The sequence below is a fragment of the Panthera pardus genome, unplaced genomic scaffold, assembly GCF_024362965.1.
Source record: "Panthera pardus isolate Hobbes unplaced genomic scaffold, ASM2436296v1 HiC_scaffold_13, whole genome shotgun sequence".
Taxonomy (NCBI): domain Eukaryota; kingdom Metazoa; phylum Chordata; class Mammalia; order Carnivora; family Felidae; genus Panthera; species Panthera pardus.
The window spans coordinates 122,973,510-122,989,038 of NW_026526688.1; the positions used below are offsets into that span (position 1 = coordinate 122,973,510).

At 31.8% G+C, this 15,529-nt stretch overlaps 1 protein-coding gene across 5 annotated transcripts in view; it reads right to left on the reverse strand.

The window, feature by feature from the left end:
• RAP1GDS1 (Rap1 GTPase-GDP dissociation stimulator 1) overlaps positions 1–15,529 on the reverse strand; it is a 167,935-nt gene that overhangs the window by 42,753 nt on the left and 109,653 nt on the right. For all 5 annotated transcript variants that reach the window (XM_019415489.2, XM_019415478.2, XM_019415496.2 and 2 more), the window contains one exon: positions 4,606–4,734. In XM_019415489.2, coding sequence (XP_019271034.1) covers positions 4,606–4,734 — 129 coding nt within the window. The remainder of the gene's footprint in view (positions 1–4,605; positions 4,735–15,529) is intronic.

Here is a 15,529-nt window from a genome sequence, read left to right on the forward strand (position 1 = left end):
ACAAGTTGAAATGGATACATTCCTAGAAATATATAACCTACCAAAACTAAAGCAGGAAGAAATAGAAAATTTGAACAGACCAATTAACAGCAACGAAACTGAAGCAGTCATCAAAACACTCCAAACAAAAAAAGGTCCAGCACCAGATGGCTTTACAGGTGAACCCTACCAAACATTTAAACAAGAGTTAATACCCACTCTTCTCAAACTATTCCAAAAAACAAAAGAGGAAATAATCTTCCAAATTCATTCTAGGAGGCCTGTATCTCCTTGATACCAAAGCAAGATAAAGACACTACAACGAAAGAGAACTCTAGGTCAATATCTCTCATGAATATAGATGCAAAAATCCTCAACAATACATTAGGCAAACTGAATCCAAAAATACATTTAAAAAAATCATATGCCATGGTCAAGTGGGATTTATTCTTGGGATGCAAGCATGGTTCAATATTTGCAAAACAATCAGTATGATATGTTACATCAATAAGAGAGCAGATAAAAAAACATGATCATTTCAATAGATGCAGAAAAAGCATTTGATAAGGTAGAAAATCCATTCATTATAAAAACCTTCCACAAAGTAAGTTTAGAGCTCAACATAATAATGGCCTTATATGAAACACCACAGTGAACATAATACTCAATGGTGAAAAATTGAGTTTTTCCCCTAAGGTCAGGAATAAGGCAAGGATTCTACTCTACCACTTTTATTCAACATAGTACTAAAGTCCTAGCCACAGCAATTAGACAACATAAAGAAATAAAAGGTATCCAAATAGGTAAGGAAGAAGTAAAACTCTCCCTATTTGCAGATGACATGATACTATATATAGAAAGCCCTAAAGACTCCACCAAAAAAACTACTAGAATTGATAAATGAATTCAGTAAAGTAGCAGGATACAAATCAGTGTACAGGAATCTGTTGCATTACTATACACTAATAGTGAAACAAGAGAAAGTGAAATTAAGAAAATAATCCATGTACATTACATTAAAAACAATGAAATATCTAGGAGAAAACTTAACCAAGAAGGTGAAAGACCTGTACTCTGAAAATTGTAAAACACTGGTGAAAGATATTCAAGACCATTCAAAGAAATGGAAAGCCATTCCATGTTCATGGGTTAGAAGAACAAATATGGTTAAAATGTCTATACTACTCAAAGCAATCTATACATTTAATGCAATCCCTATCAAAATACCAATACTATTTTTCACAGAAATAGAATAAACAATCTTTAAATTTGTATGGAACCACAAAAGACCTCGAATAGCTAAAGCTTGAAAAAGAAAAACAAAACTGGAAGTATCTAAATCTCAGACTTCAAGTTATATTACAAAGTAATTACAAAATTAAAACAGTATGGTACTGGCATAAAAATAGACACATAGATCAATGGAAAAGAAGAGAAAACCCCCAAATAAACCCATGATTATATGGTCAATTAATCTTTGACAATGGAGGAAAGAATAACCAATAGGAAAAAGTCTCTTCAACAAATGATGTTGGGAAAACTGGATAACCACATGGAAAAGAGTGAAACTGGACCACTTTCTTTCCCACACACAAAAATAAACATAAAATGGATTACAGACCTAAATGTGAGACCTGAAACCATAAAAATCCTAAAAGAGAGCATGGGCAGTAATCTCTCTAATACTGACTGTAATAACATTTTTCTAGATAAAGTCTCTTGAGGCAAGGGAAATAAAAGCAAAAGTAAACTACTGGGACTATATCAAAATAAAAAGCTTCTGCACAGTGAAAGAAACAGTCAACAAAACTAAAAGGCAACCTACAGAATGGGAGAAGATATTTGCAAAGGACAAATCCATTAAAGGGTTAGTATCCAAAACATCCATGCCCAAAAGGAATTTGTTTGTGTTGGCTGCTCTACTGTCCTTTGCCAGTCTATGGGAGGAAAAGCAAGGCTTACAGAAGGGTGTTCCTTCAGATGGAAGCAGCACTAAAAGCACCCTGAATCACGATGAGTAGGAAACTATCCCCATAAACACGTTTGATTAAATGAATGAATGAATGAATGAGAAAGAGAGAGAAAAAGAAAGGAAGGAAGGAAGGAAGGAAGGAAGGAAGGAAGGAAGGAAGGGAGGGAGGAGAGACAGAAAGAAAAAGAAAGAGGGAAAGAGAAAGAGAGAGAGAACAAGAAAGAGGAAAGAGAATAACATTTTCATACCACCAAATTCTGATCCTTTTGAAGATTCCAAAGAGCAAATTGGTTACTTCTTGGCTTTCCAATTCAGGATTAAGATATCAAAGTATTGCTAAAAACACAAGTTATTGCTGGTATTTCTTCCCAGGTCCTAAAATGTTTTTGTTATCCCCTCCCCTCCCTTTTTTCCCCCTTTCCTTGAAAATTTAAGCCTTTTAAAAAGTATCCCTTTACTGAAGTTTTAGTTTCCAGAAGGAAGTGAAATTAAACTCAAGTTTTTATGCTAACATCTCTACCCTCAAAATCCTAGTATTTTAAGCAGAAAATTTTCTTTATAGAAGATTTTGGAACCAAATAAAAAGGGAAAAAATCCCATACTTAATCTATAATATTAGATAAGAATGCAAACTTTAAAACTGTATTCATGCTATAATTGTGAATATAAAAAAATTATGTGTACATAAACTAGGGTTCAACGAGAACAAAAAGGCAGAGCTGCATTTTCCTTTTTTTGTCCCCAATTCCATAATAGATTGTACTTATTGAATTATTTTATATTTTGTCTTTAAGCTATATGTTTTGTGAGCAAAAACCACAAAAATTTCTGCTGTTTAACATTTTTATTTAAAAATTTTGACAAAAAGTAACCATAGCATATAGTGATATGCCATATTCAGAAGTCTGTAATACAAATATGATAGGAACTTGATATTTACCCTATGCTGATAAAAATAATACTATGTCGATTTTTTAACTCATGGGGAATAAAGCACACACTGAAAAGAAGAAAAGTATTCTGGGGCATAAGGTTCTACTTCAGTATTGACATATAACCTAGATAGTACATGAACATAACAGACATGATATAAACTCTAGAAGTCTTAGTATATAAAGGAATATTTCTCTTTTACCCTTTTGTTCTCCAAATGGGGTAAAGGCAGTAACAACTGGAAATAGACTATGAAATCGGACCGAACTAATTGAGTGTATATCCATCTTTTAGTAAAGGCCAGGGAGAGGAGGCTGAATTGAGGTGGTCTATGCAATCTCCCAAATAAATCCTGATACCTTAACACAGGCAACACACATTAAATGATGTTTATGCTTCTGTTACAAAGATTATGACATTATCAGGGATTATAACATGACTTCTGTTTTATTTCTATACAGTATACCAAACACAAACTGACAACCCATTTTAATATCTTGTAAAACAATGAATAAATGTTCTTTCATTCTTGGTCTTACGTGAATGATAGAAATAATGAGACAGTATGAAAAAGAAGAAAAGCAGAAGAAAATAGAAGACAAGAACATTCATAAATACCAGGAGATGACCCACTGAATAAGAATGACTTTTAACACTGTGTGTCATCAATGCTAAAAAAAATCTAGCTGTCTCATGAAAAGAAATTAAATCTAAACATGTTGCTATTTTTAAGAAAAAAAAAAAGACTTTTAAAATTTAGCTCTGATAAATAATCTCTGTTCCTTTCACTTGAAGTCAATGCAAAAGTAAAGTACTGAGATCAAGACTTTAATATGCAGTATGTAAGAACGTGAGCTTTCAGTTAGAAAATCCAAGGTCAGAGTCCTGGTGCTTCTGTTTATTTATGTATAAAATGGGTATGATTAATAGAATTTGCTTTAGCTGTTATATTTAGTTATGACAAAACATCATTTGGCTTCATTGTTCCCAGAATATGAAATTTATAATGAATATGGTTGTGGGGGTAGATTCAGACCAGGAATTGTAACTTTATATCAAGAATCATGGGAAGGGAGGCCAGAAAGAAGAGTATCATTAATGATACAGAGAAAAATAAAACAGAGAAAAGAGATAGGGGTGCTGGAGTCATCAGTCCCCTTCTCTGTTATGACTGGGCTGGTCTGCTTCCATCTGCCTTCTGATTTTCAAGGAGTTCTCAGAATATTTTCTAACGCTGTTATAAACATATTTTTATAAAAAAGTCCTCTCTCATTTTGATGGATTTTGTAAAAAGAGGGGGAAAGCCTTAGTCTGCTAGACTCCTTTTTACCTGATGAACAAATAGTTTATATAAAATGTAATAAATTACCGACTTTATTTTTGTCCTGGAAATACAATACTTGATTTCAAGACTGTCTCTCATATAAGAACACTAAAGTCAAGTGGAAATCATTTTAAATATTTGACTCTAATGAATAATATACAAGTGTAAATTTTAAATTTTGATAAATAAAACAATGAGGGAAGCAAAGCAGCTCCAATTACAAACAATTCAATCATAAAATATAATTGGATCTACTTTTTTAAACACTGAAGCAAGCCAAATGCTGCCAAAAAATAATACAATCTACGTGGATCTTCGGGTGTTCACATCTAAAGGAAAATTTATTGTAAGTACACTGATAAGTGAATTACATTTGTGGTTCATGGCTAGGACTTACCAAGTTCTGCTAAGTTGCCAAATGCAACAAGACACATTTCTGTAAGAGCTGCATTTTGGCAATGGATGCCCAGTAATTTCACTAAGGTAGGTATAACACCCATATTGATAAGCTGAGCTTGAAGGGAATCTGTAAGAAACAAACAAACAAACAGAAGTGTTTATGTATCAAATGGACATTAGTAAGAAGAAAACACCTTATTCTCCCTATTGCAAACTCAATACTATTTCAAGTACAGTAAAACAAGATTAAGTTCATCCATATAATTATCTGAAACATTTTAAAACATTAGTTCACAAGAGCTGAGTTTTGAATCTTTTCAATGATTAAAGGAAATTTAGAAATGAAATAAATAATGTGTCAAATCATTTTTTTAAAACAGGGTCTTATACTTTTGTAGAGCAGGCTTTAAAAGTGCATAAATAATTAAACATTACCGCTGGTTGTTAAGTGAAAATGTTAGTCAAAGTAATATTTGTATTATAGGAAATCAGACTATATGAAAAGCATAGAGAAACCAATTTAATAAAGACCAAGAGAAGACAGAATCTTAGAATCTTTTAAAAATAGTTGCTTCATAATAATGAAAAGTATATATAAGACACAAAAATTATTTTGATCATTTGCACCAGAGCGTTCTTCGATGACTGCTAGGAAGGAAAGTAGTTTTAACAAGGAAAAAATGTATTACTTAAAATATTTTTCTTTTCAACATTTTCTTTAATAATAGTGACAAGCATCTTAGTAAAGAAAGGAAAATTTGGCTTGAGAGGTGAAGAGAATGAGATCAATAAGCTTTGTCATCATTGTTTGCCTTCATTTTCTAAGAAACTAATTGGTTTTAAAGTATTTAATATGCCTTGGATTTCCACAATGGTCTTCATGAACAATTATGATAGAATACCTGTACCAAAGCTGAAGGTAAATAAACCAAATGAAAACCAAAAGTACTGCCTCTCAGAATAAGCTAAGAAAAACATCAACACATGCTTATGCAAAACACTATTAATAACTGTTTCACCCAAAGATACAAGAATGGTTTCAAATTTTTTAAAAATTATATGCCATTTTTAAGATAATAATTTTCTCCAAATTCTTTTAAGTTCCCTATTGGGAATCTAAAGATAAAAATCCTGTTTATTACAAACACATTTTCCTTTTAGCATGCATCCCTTGACAGTTTGCCTAATAACCCTTCATCACTCTTTATAGTTCTTAACCAATAGATAAGGAGGCAGTTGGGTGATTGTCAGATAAGAACAGGAAGGCCCTTGAGCTGCCTCATGTTCCAGTTGATTGTATGCCTGGCAGTCTCGGTGGTTAATTTTTCCTATTTTCAGCGTAAAGTATGAAGAGACAGCCAACAGAGGCTTATCACCCTGAAAACTGATGAGTGTATGCATAGTATCTGGTTCAGTTGTTGGGGGCCCATCTATCTTAGAAAGGGGCCTATCACCAAAACAAGAAAACAGCCCTGAGAAAAAGGGAAGTTTACATTTAGAGTTCAAAAAATCTGAAACAATTTCAAATTTTGCAATGGAGTTATGAAATCTGTTATAAAAGGAGACAGAAATAAAAGAATATATTCAACTAAATGATGTTTTTATGCTTTTGATGCTAAATATTTTCTTCTTATACAACTCAGCAACTGATGAATGATTCACACTATTAAATTATCTTATAAGGTATAAGGTATTATTAAATTACTTATAAGGTATAGTATTAAGTGTTATACTGGCAGAAAACTTGTATTGTGGCCACAGTATTTGTAATGATCATGCACCAATAAGCCTTCCAAGTTAGAAATTATTTTGATTACTTACCAGTAAGTTCCTTATTATTGGATCACCTTTGCAGATCTTTGTTCCTTAGCAGTATTTTTAACTTTCATTTATTTATTTACTCATTTTGACTACCTCTTCAAATACTGCAGAGCTGTTGAATCATTAAATTTCAGGTATGTAAGCGTGAGCACTAGCGCATGCATTGAGTGTGAGTCAAACTCCACTGTATGTCTGCATATATGTAAGCATCACACACCCCCTCAGTACTGTTGGTACAAACTATACAAATCCAACAGTCCAGGGACATCAGAGGAATAACAAATGCTATGAAGGAGATAACTCAATAGGAGAATGCCACTTAGAAGAGGATGTTCTTCATATTCTCCTAACTTGGCATCTCTACCACTTTCTTGGACTGCTTGTAAGGTATGAATTTTGGTTCCAGGGAAATGAGGGGCAAAAAGTTAAGAAATGTTGCATAGTTTCATAAAATCTTTGGCATACAAATTGAAGCAATAATATTTGAAATTATAGTAGATCAGGAGAAAAAGTATAGCCCAATGGCATTTGATGAAAATCGCCACAAATCATGAAAATCACTTTGTTTTGGGAAAATGTGTTTCAAAGCTACCCAGGAGCCAAATTAATTGTATACTCACATACAACACACATACCACACACAAGTAAAGAGAAAAATTATATAGTCATCCAATGGACATACCCATTTTTGATCACTTGGGTGTTTTCTTTTATATCCACTTCTATGAGGCTAACTAAAACAAAAATTATACTCAAAAAATAACTCTAACGTCTGTTTATACCAACTGCAGGCAAGTCATTCTCCCTGGATAATGAAGGCCCAAATGAGGAAAAAAAAACTTTACTCAAACAGATTGATACAAATTTTCATTTCAAGATAAGCAGGCATCCTAGAACACGGTTCTCAAAATGGAGTCCCTAAAACCCTTTCAGAGGATCACAGAATCAAAACTACTTTCATAAAAATACCAAGATTTTATGTGCCTTTTTCACTGTATTGATATTTACCCAATGGTACAAAAACAATGGTGGGTAAAACCGCTGGGCTTTATTATGACCCAGTCGGTGGCACCAAATTGTGTTGGTAGTCATCATATTCTTCTGCAGCACACATTCACAGTAAAATAAATGCTATTCTTCTCAGCAATATATTTAATTTTGCATTTAATTTTTAAGTAGGCTGCATGCCCAAGGTGGGGCTTGAACTCATGACCCTCAGATCAAGAGTCATATGCTCTACTGACTGAGCCAGTCAGGTGCCCCAGCAATATTTTTAAAATTGAAGTTATTTTGCATAAAAAGATGCGGTAACATGAGCTATTATTTTAATATGCAATATTAAATAATTTTTAAAACTGTTTCCATTTTAATTTCTAATATGGTAGATATTGATAGATGTAGCTCATTTTTTTAATAGTCCATATTTATAAACAAAAGTTCTATAGGGTCTTCAGTAATTGTTAAGTGTCTAAAAGAGTTCAGAGACCAAAAGTTTAAGAACCACTGCCAAAGGATTACCTACCTTTTAGAGGAGATTGAAAATAAAACAAAACATGGAATAGAGATTCTGAAATTCAATGATGTGCTTGGCAGATGAGATAACAGGAGAAGAAATAAAAATTAAAAGCATGGTAGGAATACTAGATTTTGGTGTTCAGATATTTTAACCAAAATTACATTAAGCACCTGAACATCCTATTTTGCTTATTTGGGTAGAAATTCTACTTAAGCTTAGGGGACTATTCCATGATTGGGTCTATTTGCCTATTTCAGTTACCTTAGTATGTTAGCTAGCAACAGTTTTTTGGAGGGTGGGGTAGGGGTTAAGTAGAATAAATTGTGTGGAATAAATTGGTATTAATTCTTATTGCTGGAAGCAAATGATGAAGTTTAATCACTTTTTCTTATTGCCCAAAGAAAGCTTATGAATGGTCTTCAAAGGATAGAAGGTGACACGCTCATGTTATTAAGAATGGTTATCAGGAGTATGACTTTTAAATCAAAGACTAACTGGAAAAAATTCTTAGAACCAGAAATGGTTCGCATTCTCTAGAATTGAAAAAGTGAAACAGTCCAAGACTGAGAAGTTTTGTATCCTTCAATGAATACCAGCAACTCCAGGGGAATGTTTATCAGAGCTCAACAAACACAATTCACAAAATGCAACCCAGGCTCGTACATAGCAAACACTTATGTGTGAAAGACAGTCTTTAGACAGCACGATGTCATAAACGTCTGAAGACTTTTAAAAACTGCTCCTGACACACATCACAGACAAATACTGACCAAAATACAGAATTACAAAATATCAAGATGACACAGGCCCTACATGATCTATGGGGAGGAAGAGGAAGAAAGGCACTGAGGGGGTGCAATACAGATGCATATACAAAGAGATATAAGGCAATCAACGCATGCGCTGGTGTGAACACTTACCTACCTACATTTGAATTTCAATGGTTCCAAGTTCTTCAGGTCACACTCATGGAAACTCCAAAGAATGGAGATCTGGAGAGAAGATCTTAAGTTGAAGAACCTTTTTCCCCCTGAGTTTTAAGTTTAATGTTTAAAACATTGGTATAGATAGATTATAGGTCCAGAAAAGAATCCCAGTAACTCAACTGAAGTTACATTGATCAATTACTATAAAGAATTAGTTTAAGAAGACTGTAACACATGTTTACCTTATTTACAAGAAAAGGCCCTTATAGACAATGTTACAAGATTAAACTTATTGGTAAACAGGATTTAATGATGAAACTGTGTCAAATAAGATATACACAACTCAAAATACATAGTCTCTACATTAGTATGTATAAATAGTATGTATACTATTCATAGTATAAAGAGTACAATATTCCTATTTACAGGCTTGCATAAAAACCCCATCTACAATCAAGTGAATTATATACAGCTGAAACAACAAAAACAAGCAAATATAAATCTTGATGAAGAGTTGTAATACAAATTGGATAAAAGCCATTTAAGAATAAAGACTGAAGAAAGTGCACCTAACTATTGGCATATATATACTTCCAAAAAAGGCTACAAAAATTAAAAATGATGTAAAACAGTGAATAGAAATGATAAGTTTAAACAAGTTGTAGTGAATATAATAGTGAAAAGGAAACTGACTTTACAGCTACCAAGAGGATGATTCATGGTTAAAAACTTTACACATACACATGTGCAGGAATAAGTAGACTTCCTTTTCAGTTACTTATTACTTAGTATTTTTTTGCTGATTGGTCAGGAAAGTGGAGAACTTTTATTCTAAACCTAGTGTTGAGCATATAAAAAAATAAAAATACATGTGTTTAAAATTAACTTCAATTTTAAAAGCTCTTTTTAAACAAAAACATGCATTATGTGTTCTACACCTGGATTATCCCTATAATTTAAGCCCTAGGTTACGCATTTCAAGGACAAACAGTAATTTCAATGAAAAAAAAACAGAGAATCAAGATTCATTAGTACTGAGAATCATGGAGGTTTAAAGCAATACCTCTACACAATTCTTGCTTTTTAACAGTTAATAAAAAACAGAAAAGAATTCAAAAGTTTTTTCTGGGTTCTGAAAATCAAGAGTCTCTACAAGAGTAAAATTTCCCTTTTTTTTGTAAAAGTTTTAGAGAAATGACAAAATTACGAGTGAGTATAATGTAAAACAATAGCAACAGCAAAATCCCCAAAGCAGAATCACAAAAAGGAAAAATGGTTTATTACTCTTAAGACACCTACCCATTTACTTTTCTCAATCCAATGACATCTAGAATGAATATGTCTCAATCTAGTATAGTAGACTAATTTTTTTCTCCTAGGCTCACTCTTGTTATAATGGATACTGCTAAAAAGGAAATTCTACAAAGTATGTCTACTCTGACTGAAGAAAACTGTCTTTCAAAGGTTAAAATTTTTTGTTGTTTTGTTTGTTTTGTTTTAAGAGGACTACTACCAGCTGCTGCTTAAGCAGCTCTTAGTGGAAGAAAAATATCCTGTCTCTGTTCTCATTGCTGAGAGAAAGGCCACATCATAGTAGGTGAAAATTTAAGCCTACATTTTTGTATAGCAAATCAAACTAAATGCCAGGTTAATGTACATCACAACATGTATATCTTATGAACATGTATCTTTAAAAACAAAAAGTCTTTTGTTTTACAAAAGGATTTACTAGCTTAAAAAAAACCCAAACAAATATTGCTAGTTACCCTGGAGCATTATACTAAGTTTTCACACTTTAAAATTATACTGAAGTTATTTGCAATGCACAAACTGTGTTAACAAGATATATCTACATAACAAAAGATTTCTGATTTCTGGCCAATATCCATCTTTCAAACAGTATTTACTTAAAAATGTTTCAGTTAACAAAATATAGGCAGTTTGATGTTGGCTGGATTTTACTGGTAGTTAGAAAGCAGGATTACTACTTTTTATACAAAAGAATTTACAGATGATACCTCTCTGCCTTGAGTTTCTCTCTAGGCAGACATTGTAAGTAGCCCCACATTAAAGATGGCTATGTGGACAAATTCCATCATTTATCCCTGGCTTTAGCCTTAGCTCTTAGAAGGCCAAACACCTGAAAACTTACTCCAATGTCACTTCTGGCACCTACAAACCTGTATGTGGCCAATAATCATGTGCCTGACACCATCATATTTCAACTGGTACAGTAACGTCAAGAATAAAAACAAGGCCTGGTCTTTCAGTTTTACTGTTACTCTAAATACTCATTTTTAAATTTGGGAAGCATTTCACGTGTAGAGAAAATCTCCCTCTGTGCTTCATATGCTGAAATTCTGTCAGTCAGCTGAAATGTAAACGTATATTTACATTGCGCTATTTAAAATGTGGCAATAACTAATGATGGTGACAAATATACAAATATAAAAATTAAATTAAGGCACAATAATAGAGATTAGAGTATCCTCTTTAGAATTTACAATAATAAATATTAGGAACTGCTTTTAATTTTTAGTTACTTAATTTCATTCAGGCCATGAATCTTTCAGAAAGCCCAAATTGGAAATTCTTTATATCTTGTGAGGATGAATTAAAATCAGAAACCCACCTCTGTCACCTCAAACTTTTACTATGAGGAAAATCTTGAAAATGATATTCAATAATATCTACAATTAATCATCTTCAATCCAGACATGAAGCAAATAAAGAAAAACATGCTAGAGAATGAGGAATCACAAACATATTTTGTTACTCTACTGCCCTCAGTTAAAACTGTGTTACCTATTTAGTATCACAATTATAAATGTACTATTATGATATAGGAAAAATCTAGAAGCTGAAAATACTAAGAAAGTATTATTTCTGTACCATAATGCCAAAATTTAAATCATTAACAAAAAAAGTATGAATCATTCATTTTTTTTTCTGATAAAATTTCAGATTCTTACATTTAGAAGTTCATTCTATAATGGTCAAAGCTAAATAATGCCACTACTTGACCATGTGGAATTAAACCAAATGTGCATTTGGTACACTTCTACTAAAAACCAAGTTCTTACCCTATCTTAAGTAATAGCATTTTAGTAATTTTTCAGAAGGAGTATGATGAAAAGCTAAGCTAGTGTAATAGGTCCAAGTTAATACACAAATTAACAGGAGGCAAAAGAAAAACTAACTGCTCTGCCCTTCAGTGAAATAATTTGTTTAAAATGACATTCGTAGCAGAACTTCATGAGTGCAAACCGGGTGAGTAAATTTGAATGCTCTGTTGGACAAACAGTGGAAATTCAGAAATCTTCTACAAAAGTTTTTAAAGCCTAAAAACTTTTTAGGTGCATAATAAAAGTCTTTAACACAATTTGTTTAACATTAGTAGAATACTTTAATTTGACAAACAGGACTTTAAAGAATGTGAGCTTAAAAGCACATCTTCCAGGTCTTTATAAACAGAGGAAAAAAAATGAACACAAAATACACTGAAAATGGTATACTGAAAAATCAATATAATTAAGGGAATAAAAGACAATAAATTGCAAAGATAAAATTTTACATTTTGATTTTTTTTTTACCTTAAAGTTAGGGAAAAATTTGTTAGTATTTAGAAAATATATGTAATCATTAATTAGCTTGTACCCATGGTAAATAAATTGCAGAAATAGTTCCTCACTCATGCAAAGCAAATCATTTTCTAAACATCTAACATCTAGGAAGTAGTATCCTTTTTTACCTGTAATGAAGTAATACCAAAATGTAAATATAGATAAGTCGCTCACACCAAAGTGCTTTTTAGTTTTTAATCAGGATTATTCCTTATTAATTTCTTTTCTTCTTATTTTAAATGTGAAGAAAAATCAAGTAAGGCAAGTTACTGGAATGATTTCACTAGGAAAATGATTAAAATTGTGAAATTGTTGCTAATGGTTGAAATGAAGGTAGCAGCTAAAATTAATTATGTATAAAGTAATCTTTAGAGGAGAGAAAATGCTTTACAGGCCTATTTTAAAGAACTGAATTTATGCACTAGGCTGAATGCTTAAATTCAATTGTTAGCTCCAACAACATACCCTTGCATTTGAGTTGCATTTCCTAAACTGCACAGCCTCCCTTCAATCATAGTTCAGTTATCGTGAGTCTGTGCTGTAAATTAATGTGAGAATTATCCTAAGAGTATCCCAGAGAGATTTTTAGAAACCACAAAAAAGAGAAATTACTCTTTCAATAACAGGGAGTTATTAAGATTTTAGAGAAAAATCAACTCTATTTGTAAAAATCATATATATATTCACATATATGTCACATATACACGATATATATGCATACATATCATATCCTCAAACTGATATCCTATATATCCAATATACATCATATTCAATTGATTATATGTGTGTGTGTGTATATATATATATATATATATATATACACACACACACATACACACACATCACATATATAATATAGGTCACATGAAGAAGCCAGTCAGAAATTGTGTATATTATGTTAATCATTTTAGAAAGAAACTAATTTTTCCTTTCTTGATGGCAAGTTTATTTCCTTTACTCTTCTCTCTTATGGCACAGATTATGTGAAACAAGTCACTTCAGTCCTTGTTTTATTGCTTACCACCAATAATTTTCCTAAGAATTGTAACAGAGTTTTCACTGTATTTTATGTCTCTAGCATAGGTATATTAAGAAAAAAAAATTACTTTCTCAATTACAGAGTTTTCTAAGAGATATTTACTGATTAATCATGGTTATTACATAGTACATGTAAGATAATAAAAATGGTAACCACAAAAAGATTTGTCAACAAAGTATTAAATTATACTGGTGCTTTGCTTTAGATTACTGGTTTGTTTGTATTCAAATTGCAATCAACTTTCAGATTTATTAAATTTGTGGATCACCTAGAGTAAATTTTTGATGACAGATTTGGCATTATTATCAGGATGTTTTCAATGCCACTTTCTGCTGCTGCCATGTATGTGAACAGAGAATATCAACTAATACAGTAGACAAGAGATTATCATCTTCTGATAGAATAAAGAAAATGCATTCCAAAAACCCATTTTTCTTCCAAGTATTGATTTTTCTAATAAAAAAATTTTAGACAATACTAAATTTCCAGAAAAGTCAATAAATATTTTCCAACTGTATACTATATGCTAAAATGGTGTTATATTTGAAAATAGATCTGAACAAAATATTTAGTCTTCACTGCAATGTTTTGGTATTGGGTAAACAATGCTAGAAAAAAAAGATATCCAAGAAACTAATGAGATACAAAAATATCCATAATAATAGGCTTAGGTTTCTTATTTATAGAATAATAACTAGATGAAGAAAATATAGGAAGCTCAGCACATTTCCTCAAATTGATTATCAAATTGTCAACATGCTTTACTATAACCACAACTGTCGAACACTCAGACTATTTTGGAGGGCAACAGAATTGAAGAGTGCTTTTCTGCCATGTGAAAAACAGGTATGATTTTTCCCAAAAGGATAAATTGTAAATGATTTTTCCTAAACAAAAATTTTGTCTTATTTTATGTAAACATGATTTGATTTATATAATATTATGGATACAACTTTTCTGGCTAAGCAATTATAACTTTTTCTATTCAGATACTCCATACTTACCAGTCTGGGTATAAAAATTTTAATTGCTTCACCAATGGGGAAACAAAAGAATATATCCAGCTCATAGTTTAAAAGTGTATATAGTCTTGAGCTGGTTCAAAAAGTTTAAAATTTCATGAACCTTGAATTTTATACAGCTTTATCAAAGGGTACCAGAATGCCTTTTCCACATAGGTATTTTCACACTATATCTGTCTGGCATGTGGTTAGGAAATTTTTTTTATTCCCTATTTAATGTATTTAAAAATTGGATGTGCTCACAGTTGTCCACCAGATGGACAGGAATCAAGATTATCTTAGGTCTCAGTCTTGTGTCAATTCACTTTTAGGCCTAATAAACAATTTGAAAATAATTCTCATCAAAGAAACTATATTGGTAGGTCTTTGTGACCATTTTCAGTACTTTCTTATCTTTGTATTTAAAAATTCTTATCTGTGAAGCTAAAGTAACAACTCCCTAACTATGAATAAGGCTTAAGTTACTGGGTCTAAAGACACAGTTAATTTTTCTGGTAGAGTAACAAGGGGGTATTATCAGTCAACTATTCTACTCAAAAACTAGAAGAGGCTTACGTACTGAAATTCAACAGTAAATACTCATAAGAAGAACTCATTTTCGAGGGCTAATAAAAACTGTCTCCTGAATTTCAAAAAGCTCTATTTTTTTCTCAGTGACTCATCTAGGGGTACACAATATCAAAAGACCTGAAGTTAGCCAAAAAGACCTAATATTTAACTAGGAAAGTCTTTAAACAGGCATTTTGAAGAAAAAGTAATCAACAGAACAAAGACACAATAATTACACAAAATGAAAAGGAATATAAGTTAAAGAGTATTATGGAGAAAAAGAATCACTTCACAAACTATGATCCCATGAGAGACAAATGTAAATACAAGCAAAGGAAAGAAGATAGTTCTACATTTGGCATCTGTTTGTTTAAAATACTAAAGATAACTGTATTTCTATTTTATCTAGTAAGTTTTGAGGCTGCA